Source organism: Elaeis guineensis, chromosome 4 (genome assembly GCF_000442705.2).
Source record: "Elaeis guineensis isolate ETL-2024a chromosome 4, EG11, whole genome shotgun sequence".
In the NCBI taxonomy this organism is placed as follows: domain Eukaryota; kingdom Viridiplantae; phylum Streptophyta; class Magnoliopsida; order Arecales; family Arecaceae; genus Elaeis; species Elaeis guineensis.
In genome coordinates this window covers 141,054,984-141,077,979 of record NC_025996.2, presented here as the reverse complement: position 1 = coordinate 141,077,979, position 22,996 = coordinate 141,054,984, and the positions used below count along the sequence as shown (strand labels likewise).

The 22,996-nt window shown below is 39.3% G+C and overlaps 2 protein-coding genes across 3 annotated transcripts; both read left to right on the top strand.

Annotated features, from left to right (window-relative positions):
• Positions 1-315: 315 nt before the first annotated feature.
• On the top strand, positions 316-9,672 carry LOC105060841 (syntaxin-22). The gene is made up of 7 exons (XM_010944692.4): positions 316-727; positions 5,933-6,026; positions 7,902-8,041; positions 8,338-8,412; positions 8,881-9,038; positions 9,116-9,216; positions 9,297-9,672. The coding sequence occupies exons 1-7, from the start codon at positions 540-542 to the stop codon at positions 9,360-9,362; spliced, it is 822 nt and encodes a 273-aa protein (XP_010942994.1). The 5' UTR covers positions 316-539; the 3' UTR covers positions 9,363-9,672.
• Positions 9,673-10,748: 1,076 nt separating this feature from the next.
• Positions 10,749-20,412, top strand: LOC105060840 (uncharacterized). 2 transcript variants are annotated; one of them, XM_010944691.4, is made up of 5 exons: positions 10,749-10,908; positions 11,452-11,527; positions 11,973-12,252; positions 13,516-13,695; positions 19,585-20,412. In XM_010944691.4, exons 2-5 carry the CDS (start codon positions 11,517-11,519, stop codon positions 20,215-20,217), a joined length of 1,104 nt encoding a protein of 367 aa, XP_010942993.1. In that variant the 5' UTR covers positions 10,749-10,908; positions 11,452-11,516; the 3' UTR covers positions 20,218-20,412. The 2 variants fall into 2 exon arrangements, with proteins under 2 accessions (XP_010942993.1, XP_010942992.1); XM_010944690.4 differs by having other exon boundaries at positions 10,751-10,908; positions 19,579-20,412.
• The last annotated feature ends 2,584 nt before the right edge of the window (positions 20,413-22,996 follow it).

Sequence of the window (22,996 nt, the reverse complement as noted above, 5' to 3'; positions counted from 1 at the left end):
GCATGGCTCCTGCCTTCGATGCGACGTCAGACCGCATAAGAATTTTTATGCTGCAGAATCCTTGATCGTCCGATCGTACAAAAAAAACCATTCCAGACTGGACGACGGAGGTATCGCCATCCACATCGCCCTTGGAGGCTTTTATGCCTACCGTTAGATTAAATTACTTGCCGTATTGTAATTTGCATCGATCTGTGTTCTTTGTTTGCCCCAACAGCTGATCGTGATCGTCAGCGGGTCACAGAACACCGTTGCGGACCGTCAGATCGGTGGACCCCATTAAGAATTTTCCCTCTTCCTTTTCTTTACTCGTCCGTCCTCCCCCCCACCCCCTCCGTGACATCCTCCTCTTCGCTTCCTGCTCGTCGTCGTCCGTTCCGGCGAAAGAAATAAATAGAACGGTCTTGTTTCAATTTCTCCCGGAATTCGATTGCCCCCGTGAAAATTCCTCGTCCCCTTCTTCCCACGATTTCTAGGGTTAGGGTTTCTGTCGATCTTATTCTTCTTTTTCGTCTTCACCTTTCGAGAAGGATAAGAGGATGAGCTTCGAGGATCTCGAAGGGGGGCGGCCGCTGCCAGGGCGGAGGGATCTGGTCAACGGGAGGCAGGACCCGACGCAGGCAGTGGCCGCTGGCGTCTTCCAGATCAATACCGCCGTCTCCACCTTCCAGCGCCTTGTGAACACCCTAGGGACCCCCAAGGACACCCCCGAGCTCCGCGAGAAATTGTGAGGATCATCATCACTTTCTCCATCACCCTTTTTGCTTTCGAAATAGGATTGCTCGTGCACGATCGGTTTTTCCTGATCGCTTTCCTTTCTATTGTTTATATGGCTTCTGTTCGAAGCCTGCTTATCTAGCGTTGCTTATTCGATGGTTTGCTTTCTTGAATCAAGTTTTGTGGTATCTGAAGGTTCGGATGGGTTTTATTTTTTATTTTTTAAAAAGATCTCACTGTTAGCGATCTTTTCCTTCTGTGATAGAAACTGTTAGATATTGATCAGGAAAATTATGGATTGCAATGTGTTTGCACCGAGGATGTAGCTTCCATCTGTTAAAAGGTAGATTATTTTTTCTTTTTCTTGCGAAAAAAATGCAGCTTGATTTGGGCCATGTGTTTATGTTCTACTATCTTTTGTTTCTTGGTGTGTGTATGTGTTTTTCTTTGTTTTTTTTTTTTTTTAAATTTTCGCTGGTTAATGTGAAAGTTTTAGGACTATTTCAAGGAATGGTTGCAGCAATGGGCTTGGTCTTTCGTTGTGAATGTGGGCAAGCCTCTTAGTGACAGCACAAGAGTTTACTAACGGATTGATTGAGAACTTTGATGGACATAATTATGATTGGGTAGAAAATGGTGTCATGGCTAGGTCATTGGAAGTAGTAGAGAGCACATAATGTCACGAGAATGCTTATAAGAATCTGGTGAGAACTGGAGGCCTGCTATAGATTTGAGAACTTATAGCTTAGATGTTATTACACTTTGATTTTCAAATATTTAGATTTTAAGTACAGTCAACACCCATGCATTTGTCTTTGCATGGGAGATTTTTAAACATTCGTAGTATGATAACCATAACTTTTCAGTTTTTGCTGATGTTTTGCAGTGGTAACAGGAATTCTTCCGTATATGCAACCAAAGCTTTAGTTCGAAGGAGAGATTAAGTGCTCCATAATAATGATAAAAAAGAAAAGAAAGCTGGACACTTGAAAGAATAATAGTGTTAATAAATAAACAAGGATTTCCACGCATATAGTGCTGTCTGTTGATATGAGCAGCTTGAGTTGGGCTTGAAGTATGCTCAAAATAGGCTAGGTTTAAATATAATTCAGTCGAGCTTGGACACAGTTCATAAGCTCGAGATTAATTTCAAGCCAAAGCAAAACTTGCATCAGTTAGGCTCAGCTTGATTAGGCTTGAAATAGTTTTGATAAATTAGAACATATTATATGTTTAAGATTGTATTAATCAACTGTTTTGTGTAATCCACATCGCCTTTTGTTAGGGTAACGAATAAAGGATGGATGAAAATAATTGAACGATATATATTTAAATTGTTTGGATCAGTTAAAGGCTAACTGCAACTTGAACCAAGCTTGATTTAAGCTTGATAGAATGTCGACATGATTTCAGCTTGATTTAACTTTATCAAACTGATATAAATAAGCTTATGTTTTGCTTGGTTCCAAATTATGCTTTAATTAGGCTTAAATATGAAAAATGAGCCAAGCTTGAACTTCAAGCTCAAAAATTATTTTAAAGATGTACTTAATCAGAACTAGAGGCAATTCGCACACTCCTCACCACATGGTTTTCAAGTGTAGATGCACAAAAGTTGAGAGGGACTTGAAACATAATGAAGTCCCTGCTTTATTTTTTTAAAAAAGCATCACTGTTTCTTTTTTGTTCAACACAATCATGAAAGATGGACAATATGTACCAAATGTCTGCATAATTTTCTGGACTAGATACATTCATAAACCTACACTTGAATATGTTCTAAAATTATGTCAACTTACATTTAGTTGGTATGATGAAATGGAAAGTTTGTCTCTGAGACCTGGTGAGTGATGAGACATTAGATGCTTCTTGTGTCATCACCAGTTAAAAATCTCAAGAAGCATCAGTCACGTCAATTCTTGGATCTTATGTTGGATCCATGACCATGGGTTCTTTGTTATCTTGTATTAGGTGATAATTGATCTAATACTGTTGTCCTTCCAAAAGTTTGGAAAGGATTTCAATTAAAATGTGTCATCTGAACGCACCTAATATTCTACTTGTTGTAAGATTTCACTATCCACATCATTTCTTATTAATTTTGGCTCAATGAGGAATCCATTTGCACCCTTCCCTTGCTATGTAGTTGCTTACGTTAAAAGGCATAGTGTTTTTGGTCAGGTCTTAATTAATATTCTATATTGTATTATTGTTCTCTTTGTAACATGTATTGTAATATAAGAAAAAATGAATGTGATGCAGTGTTATAGGGAGCTTGCTTTTCTAGATCATGTTGTAAACTTCATGAGCAGAAAGCATTAGACGGTGTTTTGTAGATATTTATACTACAAAATTATATTTGAATAAGCAATAAAATAACTATTAAAACTAGCTTATCTCACATATTAATTATTAATGTTAGATCTATGAATCCTTGTTTGTCATCATCATTCATTCCTGATATGATATGTCTTCTGTAGCTATTCAAATCTGTTTGCAAAATTGCTATGTTATTTCAGGGCACTATTTGACCAAAATCCATGCTCTTAGGGAAGCCTTTTTAGACTCATGGCACATGAGAATGCTATCTTGGCTCATTCTATGATGAATTGTGTGTGCTCCTACGGAAGCCTTTTTGGATTCATTGCACACGAGAATGCTGTCTTGGTTTATTCTGTAATAAATTGCTAGTAATTTGATCATCTAATTTATTTCTAAAATCTTCCTTCATAACTTTACCAGCAACTCAAAATTTTCATCTACATGATTCTCATATTTTGTGCTCAGACTCTCTTTATTAACCAAGCCCAAACATTAGGTTTGGTAACGTAAAACCCTCATAGATTCATATGATGATATCGCATTGTTACTGAACTTAAAGAATGAGAAACTCCATTTCTTTGACCTATAATATTATTATATTACAAAGGCAATTGTTAAGCATTACAAGAAATGTTATAATTATTTTATTTCTTAATTCTATTTTTCAAGATATAACAACCTCCGCTAGTCATAAGACATATTTTGATACCATTACAATGAGTATACTGTTGTGTTGTGGTCATAATGCAAACCATATATTTAACCTGATGCAGGCATGACTGGATAAGGGCCCAGGTGCAGGCTGTTCAATTAAAATGTTTATAATTTCATCTTAATTATAATTTTTCAAGATAACAACCTCTGCTAGTCATATAACAGATGTAACAGCTGTTATATATACATGTTGCAGTGGAGGTGCTTCAACACCATTGTAATGACTTTATAATGATGTTGTAGTGTCATAATTCCAAACAATGCATTTAGCCTGGTGCAGGTATGAGTGGACAGGGCCCAGGTTCATGTCTGGGCCATGTTAAATAACCTTTTTGCTTAACAGTTAAAAACCAACTTTTGAAAGCCTTCTCATCTTTATTGTGAGAACAGACTGCTTTCATCTACTATATGGCTATATAATGATAAATATATTTTTGTTGTTTTGCCTGTAACCTAGCTTTGCTTCTTATCGATCCAGTCTGTAAGGCTTGATTGTTGAATGTTTGAATGGTCATCTATTTTGAGTCTATTTCTAAAATTTTAATAGGTTTAAAAGTAATAATTTAATAAGAGAGATAAAACTGACACCTAGTGCAATCTAAAGTTTATTTTCATTTTCTCTTATTCTTTTTAAGAGCGTAATAGGGTCATTATTTGCTGTTTTTTTATTCCAAATGGACTATTTGGAGTTCTGCAGTTGTTCAGAGTTGTTGAGTATTTCTATCTGTTGCTTGGGGATATTGAGGCATAGCATTTAAGGCAAGTGTCCAGCATTTTGTAAGAAATCTGAAGTTACTCTGTATAATTTCTTACGTGTTGTATTGAAGAAACATTGGGAAATGTTAGTTACTGGGTCTTTTGTCTAATTGCCTTTGATATTGTTAGCTTATAGAGAATCATGAGAGAGAGCATGTACCATTGCACTGTTTGGCAGGCTGGCTGCTTCACTCTTGAGACTGTGACCCTTTAAGGGAACTTATTGTTGATCATACTCTCTTGCTTTTTGCTTCCCCCATCTTCTGTTTTGGCTCTTTGGACCTGTTTGTGTACCTTCATGGTTTAATGATTTTTTTTTTTTTCAATATTTCTTCCAAGAAAAGTATATTTGGAGATGGCCTATGTTACTTGGACCTTTTGATTTAGCCTAGCATACCACACCCAACACTTAAACATGGATATTGGTATGAGTATGACACTTGGACACAGCTTTATAAGAAGAAATTCTTCTGTGGCAAAATGATCTGACACTTACACACACACCTGCACCTACACACGAACCTGAGTCCTAGTAACATAGGAGGTCGCTTAACATTTTGAGTCATGTGGTTATGCCTGCATTATAACTTTCAAGGAAAGTTGTGAAGAGACAATTAATTTTAAGGCGTTTCATTTTCTTGACACCCCTACCACTCACCAGTTTCACTTGATGTTTATTTTTATCTAGTTATCTCTCAACCTCTATTTCTAATCACCTTTTATGGAAAACATGGAAAGACAAATACGCGAACATTTTGTGTAGACCTCGATATTTCTTCAACTTCACCATTAGATTTGATATTAAGGAATCTTGGTCCTACATAACCTTCCACATTTTTTTTAAAGATCGAATTTGTAGAGTATTTAATTCTTATATACTAAAATATTGCAACATTGATTTCTCTTCATGCAATGTGCTAGTTTTTGTTGCCATCCTTGCTTATGTTCCACAACGATGTGAAGTAGATGCATTCTGGTTTATTCACCAGCTTTTATATGAAATATATGTGAACAGTTTTGAGGATCGAGCATAGGAGACCTAGTCTTCTTTTTTTTTTTTTCTTTTTTTTGGTGTTGGGGGGGTGGGGGGGACCGGTAATGGGTATTATGATATCCATATTATAGTTCTTTGATGCCACCTTTTTGGTATTAGGTTTTTTCGTGATCTTCTACATTCATCAAACTCCTTTCAAGTGATACAGTTTCACATGTGTTTATGCTTCACCTTTGTTCTGGCTTCATTTTACTGTAACATGTATTATACGAGTATCTTAAATGTTTTAACAACACCTTTTTTCTGGACTTCTTGCTTTATTTTCCTTACATATTTGCTGCCTTTGTAACAACTCCTTTTGTTTTGATCTAGATGTTTTAAATGTCATTTTCTTGATGAACCTATTTTGATTAATTTATTTGCTGGCAGGCACAAGACAAGGTTACATATTGGACAACTTGTGAAAGATACATCAGCAAAACTTAAACAAGCTAGTGAGACAGATCATCACACTGAAGTTAGTGTGAGTATTTATAACAAATTTTCATTAAATTTTTTTGACTCATTCATCTGATTTTGGGATGTAAGTTTCAATGTTTTAGCAGTTTTGAAGCTCCTTGGCTTTGGATGATTGTATCCTGAACATTCTACCTAAATTAATAATCTCTGGACGAGAAATTTGGCTTTAACATGACATTGGTTTTCATGTTTTGTGGTGGAGGCTTGGAGCTATGTTTAAGTGGGTCATGCCTAAGTCTTAACTCAACAGGTTGTGCTGTAGTTTTGATGTGCATTGGAATTTAGACTTAAACTTGAAATGCACCAACTTTTGTACTCTGATACTGTCTTGGTTGGCCTAAAATTGTGATACACATCTTTATCTTCCTTAATTATTTACCACTTTACTGAATCTTTAAATCAGATCAAGGAAAATGAATTTTGAACAGTTTACTGAATTATGAAACTACTTCCAAATTAATTTGAGAATAGTATTTAGTTTTAAGCTACAAAATGAATGCATGAAGTCTTGTAAGATTGTCTTATTTGTAATTGGGGAATGAGGAACGTGCAATCAAAGTGATCCTTTTTTAAATAAGGGTAAAAGATGTTAATAAATGGGTTGGAAATAAGGCTGCTTGCTTGTCATATCAATCAGAGAAAAGCATTGAACTTGTGTCATGAGCATGACCGTGCATACCTAGTGTGACATCTGGCTCATGACTCATGCTAATGGAGCCATATGAAAAGACTCTTACCAAGAACAATCTTTACAACAATAGTAGTTCTTTATGATGGTGATGCAGCAAAATAAAGGAGAAAAGTAGAGGTACAGTAGGACATTCTGAAGAAAAAAACTATTAAACAACTAAAAAAAAAAATCTTTACCCTTCCATTTGTATTTTGGAATAAACAATATGGAATAATTAAGTATCATACCTTTTTTCCTTGAACAAGTGCTTAGTGTCCCACCTTATTCTTGAGCTAGGTCCTGGTCTCTTCTTATTCAGTATTTATGTACTTGTGGTATTATGACATATCCTTCAGAAATATATCCTGTCAAGTTGTTCAGGCTGTGTTTGGTTCATGAATAAGGAAAATCTTAAGTTGTTTTATTTCTCCATATTCTTCTGTATTTGACTTTATTCTGTTTTCACATGAATAAGTTTGTAATTCTGTTTGGTTGGAGACTCTGAACAATAGAATTTGATTGGATAACTTGAAATAGATAAATAAATGCTAGATTTTTGGCAATTTGATATGAATAAAAATTCTTGATAGTTGATTTAAGTTGTTTGACCCCTCACCCACCCAGCCGAATAGATTTATTGATGACTAAAACTAGCTTATTTTCGTTAAATGAAGTATGATTTTGGTATTTGACTTCAGGTTTTATCTGTGGGCTGGAGACAGCCTTAGTAATTAATTGCTGTAATTGATCTCTTGAGTTGTTCGACCTATTTGAGAGCTATATCATAGTTGTACTTTATAGTTTATATTGGTAATTCACGAACTTGTGCTTGTCAAATGATGTAGTTGGTCATGATTGTAATTACTTTTGGTGTTTGTCCATGAACCAAAGACAGCCTTAGTAATTAATTGCTGTAATTGATCTCTTGGGTTAAACCTATTTGAGAGCTAGATCATTGTTGTCCTCTTGATTGATCATTCATGAACTTGTGCTTGTCAAATGATGTAGCGGTCATGATTGTTATTTCTGGTGCATAGTGTTTAAATTACTATGGCATGGTTGCAGCTATTTCTAGACTTCCAGCTATATAGAGGTGACATATTGTATACATGCTTCATTCTTACAAGGCCTTTAAAACTATTGGTCTCCACATCATGCTGATTTCCCCCGTTAATTCTGTGATTCTTAGACATGAATTTCTAAATACAGGCAAGCAAAAAGATAGCCGATGCAAAGCTTGCAAAAGATTTCCAAGCAGTTCTGAAAGAGTTTCAGAAAGCTCAAAGGCTTGCAGCTGAGAGGGAGACTGCTTACGCTCCTTTTGTTCCTCAAGCAGTTCTTCCTTCAAGGTACATTAGTTGGACTGATTTACTCACTCAGCTCTTATAGGTCTTAAAAGGTTATGAATAATGATTGTCAGTTGTGAGTGTCTCTGTCTCTATTTTTTTTTTTGGGGGCCTGTTCTGAGCTATTTAACATAAAATTGATGTATTTCTATAAATTTCACTGGTAAATAGTAGTTGTCATAGTAATTGGTGTATTTTCCATGCTGAATTTCTGCATCTGCAATTATCAATGCATGATACATGTGATCTTTATGTCCTGCTGATCATCTGCTTGCTGTGGGCTGGTTATTTTTGTGCAGCTATACAGCTAGCGAGATAGATGTCAGTGTTGATAAAACACTTGAACAGCGTGCTCTGCTTGTGGAGTCTAGAAGGTGAGAGGTCTTTCAATTTAATCTTTTGATGCATGATGATTATATAGTTGAGTCAGTTTGTGAAATTGTCATGCTTGGCACAAAAGACTGTTGTACTGATATTTAAACACTTCTAGATGCTGTGCCAGATTATTTGGTGCTGATCTCTTGCACATGCGACTTTTGTGTATTGCTTTATAAATTCATCTAGTTGACCTTGATATGACATTTTCCCATCATGTTGTGGAAGGCAGCTAAATTCTGTATTGTTGCTCTTTTTCTTGGCATCATCAATGTTTATGGATTCAACTTTCTCTTTCCTTTTTATGAATTTTTGATTATTGATCACTTAAAGTTTTGAGATTGCTGCCATCTATTCTTAGATAGAAATTATCCCCTGTTGGCTTCTTCCCTAACATGCATCTCTGACAATTCTCAGCTAATGTTGGAGATTTGTGTTTTAACTTTTAATTTTCTGGGGCATCATAGACAAGAGGTATTGCTACTGGACAATGAAATTGTCTTTAATGAAGCCATCATTGACGAGAGAGAGCAAGGCATACAGGAGATTCAGCAGCAGATTGGTGAGGTGAATGAAATTTTCAAAGACCTCGCTGTGTTGGTTCATGACCAAGGAGCTATGATTGGTAAGTTTTACGTCCTACACTGCCATTTGAAGTAACTTACAGTCAGTTGATTAATGTTGCTATATCACCTGCTGCAGATGATATTGACTCCAACATTGAGAACTCCCTGGCAGCAACTGCACAGGCAAAGACTCAACTTGTGAAAGCGTCCAAAACACAAAAGTCCAATTCATCTCTGGTATGTTTAATCCATGGAATATATCTTGTTTTGATATAATTTAGATCCTTTTCTTGACGAGGTGCTGTTGATTTGTGCAGACATGCTTGCTCTTAGTGATTTTTGGGGTTGTGCTACTCATTGTGATCATAGTCCTTGCAGCATAATCATTGGAAGGGGAAGTTGCGTCTGATCAACAGTTCCAGCAAAAACTCAAGAGAGATTGTGTATGCTCTCTGGTGGTCTGGCAATCTTGGCCTAGTGGGGGTGATGATATGTGGACATCTCGTTGAGGTTAAATGGTATATGTAATGCAGTGATTTTTGGTGATGTAAAATTATTTTCAGTTTGCTTGTCTTGCGGTTCCTTTCATATCGTTTTGGGAGTCCAGAGTGTGGAGGCCTGGATATGTCTGGGCAAAGAACTAACAGCTGACTTTAATGATTAATATATATCAATAAAAGGGGTATTCTTTGATTTTCTCTTTCTAACTGAAAGGAACTTCCAAGTGCAAGGTAGTTCCACTCTTCATGAGGCTTCCGGTCGTGTTAGTTGTTAGCTAGACTTCCTGCGCCAGGTGTATCCCCTATTCATCATTGTTGTGCATCGAAAGTAGCCTATTTACCGACATTATGCCGTGCCAAAACATCCCCTGAAGCAATCAGTAGGTTATATTTCAGCTGTCCTAATTTATTTTCAGCAATTTTCTTGGTAAGAACAATAACAATTATCTAGGGCTTTGGTATTGTTTTAGTTTTCAGTTTTTGCGTTTCCAAAAATTCAACAAGGATGAAGTAGACTGAACGAGTTTGTATGATGAAACTCATGTTCTGTTAATTTCTGTTTGTAAATCATTAGAGCTTCTGGTAGCAGCCATTTATTGTTCCAATGAAGAGTGAAAGTAAAAGCATTTTGAATGGTGAAAGCTTTGCTCAACGTCAACCTTCATGCGAGTAGAGGAACAAAAACACAAAGCAGGCCTTAGCCAGTCGTGCTGGTTTAGTGGTGGGAAGTGCTTTGGGGTGTTCGTCTCAAGCTGTTCCTCGTGGCTGTATCGTCCTCCTGCCTTCGGGCTTTTTACTCTTTTGTATTCCTCCTTGTTCGCTTTTGTATTTCTTTTTTCTGTGTTACATCATCTGTACTCTGTGAACTCTGCGACTGTTACTCAATATAGCCTCTGGCTCCCGCGTTTACCCAAAAAAAAAATCACGACAATTATCTTGCAGTCATTTTGTTTTAGCATGATTGGAGGGCGTTCCATGAGGTTACTCATGATATGTAAAGTGTGAAGTTTGATTAGTGATGAGATCTTTTGTAGTATTCAGAGAGAACAATCTGATTGTTGGGTAGAAAATTATGTGATGTGCTCGAGAATCCTTTCTAACGAGACACGGCGATAACGGAAACTCTTGGGTGTTTAGCGCGACTCTGGGTCAGCACCAATGGGGACGGCTGAGATGAGTGCTTCCCATTGGAAGAGGAGGATAAGATTTCCGCGCTGGAGCGAGTCGTCGCTATAATAAGAAGTTTAACAGGCCGCTTCTCGGTTCTCGACAGCTCGTTCTGCACGTGTCCGCACATACCTCTCCCCTTCCCGCAACGTGTCCTCTCTCTCTCTCTCTCTCTCCCCCGTGCCCACCGATATGATGCGCAGAAAGAAGCAGGTCATGGATGGATGGACTTTCCTCGCCGGCTCCATTTTCTCATCCTCAGGTCCTCCCCTTCCGCACCCTTTTTTCTCTTTTATCATAAATGTATATATTTTTACTATGTAAGTTTCCGTTGTTTCCCCTTCCGTTCTGGTGTCTGGGTTGGTGGAATTTGCTATGTTAATTCCTTCCGTTCTGGTGTCTGGGTTGGTGGAATTTGCTATGTTAATTCGCCCCTCACTGTTGTGGCATCAAGGAATAGAAAATCCCCCTTGGCGCTCCGAAAGGAAGAGGTTCCGTGCGTATCTTTCCTCCTCTTCCTAGTGGCTGCTGCTGTTAGAAGCTCACGCCCTTGGTGACCGGCAAACCAATCCCCTGTTTGATAAATAGGGCAGCCGCCATTTGTATCTCTTTTTAGGGTGAAGGGATTTACTCCTTTATTGCTTCAACCAGTCGTGGAACTGGAAAGCGGAACAACTAGTTGTAGGCAAGAATGTTGATGCCATGCAAACAAAAAAAAAAAAAAAATGGTCCGGTATAATACTTATTCTTCAGGCTGTTATGTTGCTTCTGTTTTCTCATTGGCATGTCTGTGCTAACCTGACAGTTGCGGAATAAATCCATGTAACTGAAAAAGAGGATATCAACATCGACGATGGCAGTCTACTCTTCATGGTCAATGGGTGAGTACTCTTGAACCGACTCTTATCAACAATATGTTTTCTGGTTGTGTGTGCCTGTAAGTCTCCGAGCAACTTGCAGGTGTTGGGGCATTTGCGGGCTTTTCGATACTGTTATGATATAATTGGTATAAAGTAATAGTGTATTATCGTGCAATATACTAGGCTATTATTGCTTCTATGGACTTTTAGTATTTGGTCTCGATAGCCTTATCAGGTTGTTGCAAGGTATGGTCCCTCTCTTGCATTAGACAACCATAAGCATTTGCGGTTGTCAGTTGCAGGGCATCTGAGCAAAAAGCAGTAGCTCCTGCAGCTGCGGCTGCGAATGAACCATTCAGAACAAGCGAATTGAATTGCGGCTTTCTACAACTTTAACTGCAGGCAACTGGATAGCCCGTATCGTATATCTAAGATCCAGCTGTTTTTCTGTGCGTCTTTGTTGCAGCTCCAGGGACCGGAGAGGAACATGTATGGTGGACCTGACTGGAACTTGTCTTGATCTGATCACGAACATGATATGTTTTGTGACGAAGCCTCTCTCATTGGTCCAAGTTGTTTTACTGCTTGGTGTGAGGAGCGTCTTTTTTGTTACCCTTGCATGGTGGCGGCTGGTGAATTTGATCATCGGTGTCCATGTTAATTTGTGCTGGCAGATCATGGTTTGCTCAGTTGCTTTCTTGACCCTTCCCATCCGGATATTGACTGCTCTAGAAAGGGAGAGGAAGGTCAGTCTTTATTTGGTTCATTTTCTAATTTTTATTCTTGGAACTACTCTAGATCATCTTTCTCGAGGAGTTATAAATGTTCTAGTTGTTGATTTGGTTGTTGGTGTCCCAAGATTCCGGTGTCTTCCCTGGGTTCTCGTTTAGACCATTGACCCCTGATTATTACTGTAATGTTTTTAAGAAAGGATTCAAGTAGGATGGGTTCGACAAAGTTTTGGCATGATGTTAACCTGACGTGTTTTAGGAACCCATGAGGTTTTCAGCTGAATCAAGTCACATATAGTCCAAACATAAAGCATAAAAAGTACGTATACACAAAGTCACTTTGTTGTGTCCTAAATGCGGGGTGCAAGCAAACAACAACTAGAGTAACATTTAGCCATTATTAACAACTTATCCAATACACTATTAGTTGTAGGAAATATCTATATATCATCATTAACAACACATATTAATGGTTAACAATTTAAAACTAATTCGGTGAAATTGATTCTGGGAAATTTATGCGCTACCAATCAGCAAAAGCCAGAAATAAGTTTCTATTTGAGGATTCTGAAATCTATGCTTCTTTAGATTCAGGTTTCACATAAACTTTGTAGAACTAACAATCAAATTGACCCTACTCTAGGCAGGGAATGAGGAAGCGGGTGATCTGGAAGTTGGTTCAGCAGTACAGGTAGAATAATGTTGATAAAGAAATATAACTGAACACTCTCAACAAAGAAATGTCTTAGAGTTGTTAATATATGATGCATGTGTTAAAAGAAAAAGGATTTTATTAATAAGATTTTGAAAGTTTTCTGGTTCTAGTTTCAATCTTGGGAATGAAGCAACTAGTAGGCTCCCACTGTGAGGCACCATTCACCTCAACACATGCTAGATCTGTAACTGTCTGTTGATGCTAACTACTACTTTCCCCCCTTTTTTCTGTTCATATAAACAAATATGTTTTGCCAGATCATGGTACTTGCTGCTACACTATATCTCTTTGCTTTTTATCTGCTTGTTATTTATGCTGTGATAAAGTCCTTTCTATCATCATTTGTAACTGTCAATTTTCTTTTTTAATGATTTATTTGTGATTACTAGATTCATGAACTAGTTTATTTACTCTGTCGGTATGTAATATTGCTATAACAATTGCGATCAACTTATCTACTTGTTTATTTTCTATTATTTACAAAAAAATCATGACATTTCTCAAAATAGATCTTTTACCCTTTTAAAACTTGTGGATAAAGATTGAATGTGGATCATGTGCAGCTAGAGAGGCTTCTTAGTGAGATGCAAATTCAGTTGGAGAGCTTAATCTGGGAAAACAAGGAACTTGAAGAACGACTGCAAATGGCTGTCAAAGACCGAAGGGTCATAGGGACATTGCTTCAGGAGATTGAAGAGGAGAATGAAAAGGCTTTTGCTAGAATTGATCTACTAGAGAATGAGGTGAGATTCAGTCTTTTTCAAATCCCCAGTATGCCCTATGATGCAAACTCTATGTGAAAGGAAAATCAGTTAACTGTTGTAAATAATCTGTCACATTGAGGAAACGAGGTTTGTAAGCTTAGGAAAGCCTTGAATCAATTTTGGCTTTCTTTGCTTGAATTTAAGCATGGATGGGCCATTTCAAAATCAATAATGTTTAGTTTTTGTCAATACAAATTTTTAGCCATGCCAGGTCGGTGTACTGAGAGTACAATTTTTTTTTTCTTTTTTTATAGTTTTGCTTCTCATTTATCTTGAACTACTCAATTGATATACATCCAAAAATAAATTTTCCTCATGAGATGGTGCCTCTCCCCTGAAAAGTCAGGTATTCTAATATTCAGGTCTGCTTGCAAATCTTGCACAGCCTAATTTACAGGATGCTGATATGTTTTCTTCTTTGTTTTTTTATCTTTTTCTTAATACTTTTTTTATCTCTCTCTCTCTCTCTCTCTCTCTCTCTCTCTTTTTCTCTCTCTCGAGCGTGCATGCGCATGTCTTGTTTATCCTTTGGGTAGGTTACTTCATAGTCAAGAGTTAAACTTTTTACATGTAAGAGAGGATGTGAAGCTGCTTCACCAAAAAGGTGTAGCATTTTGGTTTAGATCAGCCTAAATGTATTGCACAACCTATTATATGATTTTGTAGGCTTTTCTCCTACTTTTTATTTTTTTTCATCAACTTGACTGTTCTAAATTAGATTTACTTTTGCTACTGGCTTATCATTTGTGGGAGTTACTTTGTCATCTATAGGAAGTTTTTCATGTGTGAGATAGTGCCCTTCATGCAAGTCTAATAACTTGACTCAAGTTGGCTCATGTCTTGCACAGCCTACTTCACATGCACAAATATTCAGTTTTGTACGGTATCTAATGCGTTTTCTTTCCATGTTTCCTACTTATGTGTTCTTGCTGTAGCTTATCAACCCTGTCTTGCTGTTCTTTTCATTTTTGGTTTCCTCTTCTGCTGTTTTCTTCTTCTTTGACTTCCTTGTCTGACATGTGGCTTTATTGAATCTACTTGTCTTGTTTTCTGTTCGAGAGATGGAACTAGCTGTTAGTTTTGTGTCAATACACTTGTCACCTTTTGCAACTGTTAGATTTCTTTTGTTGAAAAAACCTATACTATCAAATTGTCGCAGCATATCTTGAACTCATATGGCAAGTCCAGTGTAAGATATAAAATTCTAACAGAGTAGATAGTTAAAAAAAGTGATAGCGAGGACTATTATACACAACAACCTCCCTTAATCAACAAGCAATATTAGTCACATTTTGAATTACCATACCAATTTCAAAAATATGTGACCAATGTATGAATAGAAAATTATCAGACAAAGTTACATCTCTTGAACATCGGATAATACAATTTAGATTTTAGAGTTTATAGAACTATGTAAGAAGAAGAGGTAGTGAATGAGATGAGGTTGATAGGCAACAAAACATCAGGTATGACATGAAAAAGTGAAGAATTTACATGCACAGTCAGTTGTGCAAGACAGAATCAAATTTGAGCTAAAGTACCTAACTCTGCTTATAGAGGGTGCCCTCTTTCATGTGAAAAACTTTATTTTGACCAAGGTTTTAAATATGTGTGCTGAAGACCTATGTGTTCTTTCATCGGAATGGTATGGTATTGACATGGTGCCTTGAACTTGAAAGGTTGAAAGAAGGTTGAACTATGATGGTTCTTCATTCATGTAGGATAGAATGAAAGGCATAAGAAAAGCTCAATCTCTCTTTGAGAATCAAGTGATGTGATCCATCACAGAAAAGTATGTCATTGTCTCATTCATGAAAGAAGGGGATAGCCCTCTATATTGATGGTACATACCAAAACTGACAACTTCAAAAAAATTTAAAAACTATGACTTGATGGCAAGGTTTGCTGTCTCAATACTGAATCTCGTGCCAGTACCAGCCTATTACAGTGCTGGTACACAGTACAGTACGAGATGGGGGTGATATCGACTGTTGGTACAGTACATCTCGTATGGTACAGTACCGATTGGTACAACAAACCTTGCCTATTGATGTAAACCATTGGTTCGAATGGGTAGGTACAGTTGGCACATGCCAGAATAGCTATTTTTGGCATCCTGACCCATACTGATGCTGGTTTTGTATCAAAATGATACAACATTGGTTGCACCATTCTGTTCTAGTGGTTTTTGATACTGTGATTTTGACTGGAAAGTAACTCATTTGAAGGACAAGTTGGTAGGAAAAGTAATCTTATCACGGAGGGCAAAATTGACTGAAAATTTGAGGAGGGGGGGGGGAGAAAAAACACCATGCAACTATGGATGGGTAAGACATGTTTGCCATCTAACCCTTGAAAACTTTTTTTTTTTGACCATGTATTGAGTTGCCCAAAGGATAAGCCAGTGGGAAAATGAAGTTTATTAAGAAAAGTAAGACCAAGAAAAAATTTAGGAAAAGGAGAAAAGAGAGAAACCCTATGACTTATGACAAGTAGGGATGGAGACTCGTTTCAATTCAGAGATGATTTATGACAAATTGAGTAGGGTTTGATGGCATGTGCTGACCAAGGATATGTTGAAAATCAGCCATCTTAGCATTTGGAGTGCTATGGGTTTCCAATTTCGGGGGCTAGAAGATAGCGGGAGTTAGAGAAATGGAAGTACGAGGGACAGATGGTGGAATTTGGACAATACATAGATGGAGGGAGGTTGGTGTGGGATTTGTGGGAGAGGAAAAAATGAATCCTTTTTTGGACTATCACCCTTCCCAAAGTTCCTATTTCCACACTAGGGCTGCAACTTGGGCAGATTTGTTTGGTTGAGGGCCTTCCTAAATCTAGCCTTCAAATCTCCCTATCATAACCCAACCCAATTCAATTCCATCTTAAGCCATATTTGTGAGCTAGGTCACTAAATAACACAAGCATCCAGTTGTTGCATGTCCACCATCCATCCACTGCGAATAATTATTTCCACCTTAATCTTCTTCCCCCTTTTTGTCTCCTTCTCCTTTTCTTACTTTCATTCTTTCTCCTTTATCTGCAACTTGTCGTTGCCTTTTTATCTCTAATGGTGCAAACAAACTGCTCTAGCAGTTTTTCTTTTGTCTTTTTCCTCCCCCTTCCCTTTTCGCATCATCTTCTCCTTCGCTTATTCCACCTTTCCATCCTCTTAAATTACCTTGTTCCCAACTATCCACTTTCTTTTTCACTTACCCCTTTCTTTCCTCTGATAATTTTTTTTCTTCTTTCTCCATATTCCTCTTGTTGGTTAAGATTTCCCCTGGTTTTCGCTTGATCTATCCGAATACGAAGTCGTCCATCTCTAGGTGGTTAACCCACCTCCATACAGACAGCTTTTAATCTGATATTAATTGTAAAGTACTTCATGTACGTGATATGTCCGAATGACAGAACTATGTCATAATCGAGACCTACACGTAGGTCTTTGGTTTCATGCCTACATCTAGCCTATCACTAGATGCCTCGACAATCTGTTGGTACTATAGCTGAAGATATTATGAAACCATACAGTTGAACTGGTAATACTTAGAGGAGCTACTTACTCTTTTTGTGATGGTTGGAACAGAATAATTTGTAATCTTTTTGGGTCTTGAGGCAGCAGTGTTGTGTTTTGGTTAGTATTACAAGACTTCTTGATTTTAAACTTCTAAGACTTTGTGAATCTAGAAAGTTAAAATTTAGTCCTTTTGAAGCAGTTTCTTCTACAGCAGGTATAACTGCTTAACAATGTTCATTTGCCTTCTGTGCTTTGTTTCAGGAATGATATTTTAAAATTGTGGATATTACACCATTTGCATTTGTTAGAAATAAATTCTTATGCAAAATATGAACCTTTGTCATTTAGATGCCTCAACTGGTTCGTTGAGCTGTGTGAATCTATTAAGCTTGGTAGACAATGTTGACCTTTTTTTTTTTTTTTTAAAAAAAAAATATCAGCATAAACTTTTGATGTTAAGTCATTGATATACATGCTGTCAGAGCTTAGGCTTTTGATGATCATGGGTTTGCATCACCTTCTGGCCAGTTATTTATTCACTTATTTGTTATGTTGGCTCATTTAAATTGCTGTGTTGACTTGTTTTTCAACAACTTATTCAGATTCTGGGCCACTTTTTGAGAGCAGATGTTAGGCCTGATGTGTATTGTTGACTAGTTGACTTGTTTCCCATTAGCTTGAGCTTCTGATATCAAGTGGTTAATTAGCAACGCCTTTATCATTTAGACATGCTAGCTGCTTGCTGACCAAGGCCAATATGTTCCATGCCAGTGCCTTGCAAGTATGGTATAGCATACATGGTTTGTGACATGTTCTGTCGCCAACCACCTCTTAAATCCATGCTGTTGTTAGGAGTAATCATATCTAGTGCATAGCAATTGTCATAATGATGGGATCACTGAAGAAATCTCTTTATGTATGTGAATACTTGACTCATCGATTTGTATCTCACACATGGACACTTTAGGGGAGTTGGCATTATATGGTAGAATAGATGTTTAGCAAAGATGCACTCATGCAATCATAACTTTTTGAACAAGATCTTAGCCATAAAAGAGGGTTGATGAGACCTGCATTTTTATCTCATCGCTGGTTTTAACTAGCAAAATTCTTAACCTAGTGTGGTGTTTAGACTAAACATCATTAGGTTTTGAAGCTTGATGCTGCATTTCTGTAATACATGCAAGTGTGAAACACATTGCAGCCACTTGCATTTGTGTAATGCTTTGCTGCAAAAATATTCTGAAGCTATGGGATTGATGCTTCATCATTGCATTACCGTCTAATTAAATTCATATTTAATATTGGCAGTAATTAATATTCTTTCTTACTATGTATTACCTAAGAGAAAAATTTCAAGATCATCACAAGCCTCCCTTTTTCTTTTCTTTTTTTTTTTTCTTATTGCAATTTCTCAATTATTATGTGATGATTTCTTAGTGCCGGTATATAGAATCATATAGGCTATAAATGAAATCTCTTTTATCAATGACAACAAAGGGAGTAGTGATGCCATATGCAAGTAAGGGACTCATAGAATGGAAGAGGCAAATATAGCTTTTTCACATTTTTGTTATCCATGAACAGGATCTATATAGACATGTAGATCTATGGATCCATGCTACTGCACTGGAAAAGAATAAGGCAAATGGAGCTTTTACACATTTTTGTTAATCCATGAACAGGATCTACATAGATAGGTCCATGGATTTCATACTTCTTGATTGGAAAATAATGAATAGAAAAAGAATCAGATGATAGTTGTCCTGTTTGTGTTAATTCTAGTTTAGTTCTATAATTCGTCAGCATAACCATTTATGAGAATAGCAGATTAAGGGAGAAAAAAGAAAGGAGAAAATACAACCATTTTGCAGATCTCAGATTCGAGGTGAAGTGCGCAGCTACTTTTTCTCCCACCATCCTCACCCCTACCCTGCAACAACAACCACCACCCAAACCCCCCTCCCCCCCCACAAACACACACACACACGCGCGCGCGCGCGCGCACACACACAAAAAGGAAGAGGAGGGAAAACAACAGCAGCACATATCACTCCCAACAACAGAGGAAAAAAAATGAATAAATAAAGTTGCTACTTTGTGATGCATCATAAGCACAAGTTTCAAACATTTTTCTTCCATGATGTTGCTCTTAGTTTTCTTATATTGAGTCTGAACATACCATGGGATTTCCATGTGAATTCTTAGGGATTGAACACACTGATACTCTGCTATCCAAACTGTTAGGGAGGAATTAAAAAACTGTCATGCAGGAGTCCCCAGATTTCTTAATGGGTCACCCACCATTGATCATGATACACTAACTGCCTACATTTTGACAGTTGCAGGATCTTAAAGAAGAGAATATGCAACTGAATGAATCTCAGGGGAAGACCTTATGGAGTTGCAAAAGTTGTGATGACAAGGATGGGAATGTACATGATGGCATGCCGCTCGGCACTCGCTATGGTGTTCCCTCATGGAGTCCCAGTTACAATGAGAGTGGGATGAATCCTCAGCTGCACGGGGACTCATGGTGGGCTGGTAAAGAAGGCAAGCCCTGGCAGCAGGACCTCTTCAGAGTTTGTGGTTCATGCTCTTTGCCACACCAAGTTGCTTCAAGCAATACAATGATGGATGAGTCACTGGAGCGACAAAGGGTTGTGGCACTTTACCGGAGTCTATTCAGTGCAATCTTATCACTTCTTGTTGGCATGATCATCTGGGAAGCTGAAGACCCATGCCTGCCCCTGGTAGCAGCACTATTTACAGTGGTAGGGATGTCCCTGAATAGTGTGGTCCGGTTCTTCTCAACTATTAAGAACAAGCCAGCTTCTGATGCTGTGGCTTTACTGAGTTTAAACTGGTTCATACTTGGTGCTCTCACCTACCCAACTTTGCCCAGTGTTGCTCGTATGCTGGCACCGCAGGCTATCAAGTTTGCAGACCAGGTGGTTAGCTGGCTTGGCTATTCCAGCTAGCCTGATAGCGAGCTGACTTGCAGCTGTGGATGTGCGGATCTTGGCTTTCCCATCAGGCACCAAGAGACCTATTTTCGTCCTTCCAGATTGTAAGCTGTAAATTAGCAAGTTTATCTTTTTAGAGTTTGAGTACAGAAAAACCATACCAAACTCTTGAAAGTTTAGCTGCTGTATAAAAATAGATGTTGAGGTTTAGTTTGGGTTTTCTTGGCATTTTGTGTAGCTTCTGAGTAGCCGTACTTTTTGCCATCTTTGCTCTCTTTCTGCTAATTTATGGTGAATATGGATGGCTATGGAGATTGTGGCAGGAAGGATGCAGTGTGGTGGGACTTCTGGCATGGACAAAACCCAGGTGACAACTAGCAAGAAATTGTCTTTCACTCATCTGGTTTGCATTCATACACCTATGGTTTTTTAGCTCGACGGTGGGTCTTTATTTTAAAGAGTTCTTGTCGACATAATTCAGCAAGGCTGCTCCTTTAGCATAAAATTAGTTGGTGTTGGTATAATAGTACCACTGGATGAGGGTTCTCCTTTCCGTTATCATGGGATGCTTGTTGGGGGAATGCTGGATATGCGTCATGTGAGACATGCATGCGGTGCATGAAGCTAAGACACGGTTTGGTTCGACTGTCTGTAAATCAGTTCAATTTTTTGTCACTGAGCCGGAATTTTGATATTGCACAAGTTGTGCGGTTGTTGGACGTGCGAAGGTGCCAGGCTGAATGCATCCCGCTTCATGCACACGTGCCTGTGCATTTCCTGTGTGGTGGGGTCACCTTGTTCTCTTTGCATGCGACGTGCAGCGAAAGAAACTTGCGAGGAAATGATCCCATTCCTATCCCTGGATGCATTGCCATCCGACCATTTTTTGGTGAAACTGAGGCAGCCACAAGGCATTTGTCGCCATGCTGATGGCTGTTCGCTGTTGTTGTCATTTCTTCCATCTTCTGCTGATGTAAATCTTGTCGTAACTTCGCCATGCATCTCACCATCAATCCTCTGATTTGTGGTTGTCAGCTTGTGTATGGTCAATATCATCATGTTCACAAGATGCGTTTCCACGGCCGGTAACAGGGGGTGGGGAAGCAAAAAAGCAGCATCCTTGCTTTTGTTCGGCCCTCACTATGAAAAAGAACCGAATCCAGGGGCCTCAGGTTATCAGGGGAGCAGTAACGGGCAAATGATATTATTACCTTGCCCAGCTGCATCTTCGCAGGTAGAGAGTAGTGTAAGGGAGGGGGGAATAAGGCTACACGGCGGTCGAACGTGGAACTTGAGAGGGGAAAGTGGGGTCTTGACAAATAGAAGTCTTGGAGAAGAGGGGGAAAGGGAGAATGGACAATTTAAGAGGGACAGCGCAAGCTGTTCGCTTGATTGTAAGGAATTTTGGGTCAAGATGGGAAAAAGAATAAGCAGAGCACCTGACATGTAATAGATCTAAATTAGGATTATTGCAAGTTCTCTAGCTTTTGCATGCCAAGAGATGATTGAATTTAGAGTCTTCTTTCAATTGTGGTGTTGCAGCACTCCAGTTCAAAGTAGATGTGATTGAGGCCGGACTCTTTCCAATTTGAGAGCTTGGTGCCAATCTGGGGGCTGAGATGCCAAGGAGAATCAATAAGAGAAGTCCACTCTTGTTGGAGGTTCTCCAACGAGGATCCTCTAATACTTAAATAAAAGTCGAAGCTTGAAAATTGTTGGGGAATACCCATCGAGGGACCGACAGACCGACTAACGAGCGGAGGGACCGACCGACCGACTGACGGCCCGAGGGATCGATCGACCGACCGACTAACGGGCGGAGGGACCGACCGACCGACTTATGGTCCGAGGGACCGACCGACTGACTAACAGGCGGAGGGACCGACCGACCGACTAACAGGCGGAGGGACCGACCGACCGACTAACGGCCGGAGGCACCGACCGCCCGACTGACGGACGCCATCGCCGGCCGATTAACGGCCCACTACCGACTGAGGATGTATCGATCGGGCGTACCTTCCCGACCGACTGAACCCGGAGGTCTGATGGCCGACTCACGTAAGCCTCGCCGACCAACGGAGGGGCCCGACGCCACTCAGCTGGCCACCGACCTAGGGTCGGTCGGCTCCTCCGATCGCCGTACAGCCGTCAGACCTTGTCAGTCCTGACAGCAACATGCGGCACGGACATCTAGGGGCATTGTTCCGCCGAGGACGTTGTCAACCCTGATGATTTGACAGCCCCACGACGACGTGACACTTTCACGGCGACTCTGACAATCTACAGTGAGTTGACAATTCCTCACTTGTCCGCGCCATTAATGACGGCGCCATACCGTGCTCCACTATATAAATCGGGGAAGGCAACAGTGCAAGGGACCGGCTCCCCCCACTTCTCGACTTCAAAACTACAGGCTCTCTCCTCTCTCTCCCTCTCTCGATTGAGCTCTCTGCCTTCATTTCACTGTTGCCCAGTCACCTCTCTGACTTGACCGTCGGAGGGTCCCCGCCGGAGCCGCCTCCGGTCAGTGTGGACTTCTCATTTTTGCAGGCGCACGTTCCCCGGCGATCCGACGACGAGGCGATTGGCCGCAACAGATTGGCGCGCCAGGAAGGGGAGCACGATGATGAAGACAAGAGCCCAACGATCGAGGGTCACCGGGTCGGCGAGGCGTTCTTCCCACCGGGAAGAGGCCTCCCGCCACCATCGGCGGCGGAGCCCAGCTCTCCACACCCCGCGGTGACCACGGAGGCGCAGATCGCGGCCATCGTACGGCAGATGACCGTACTGACGG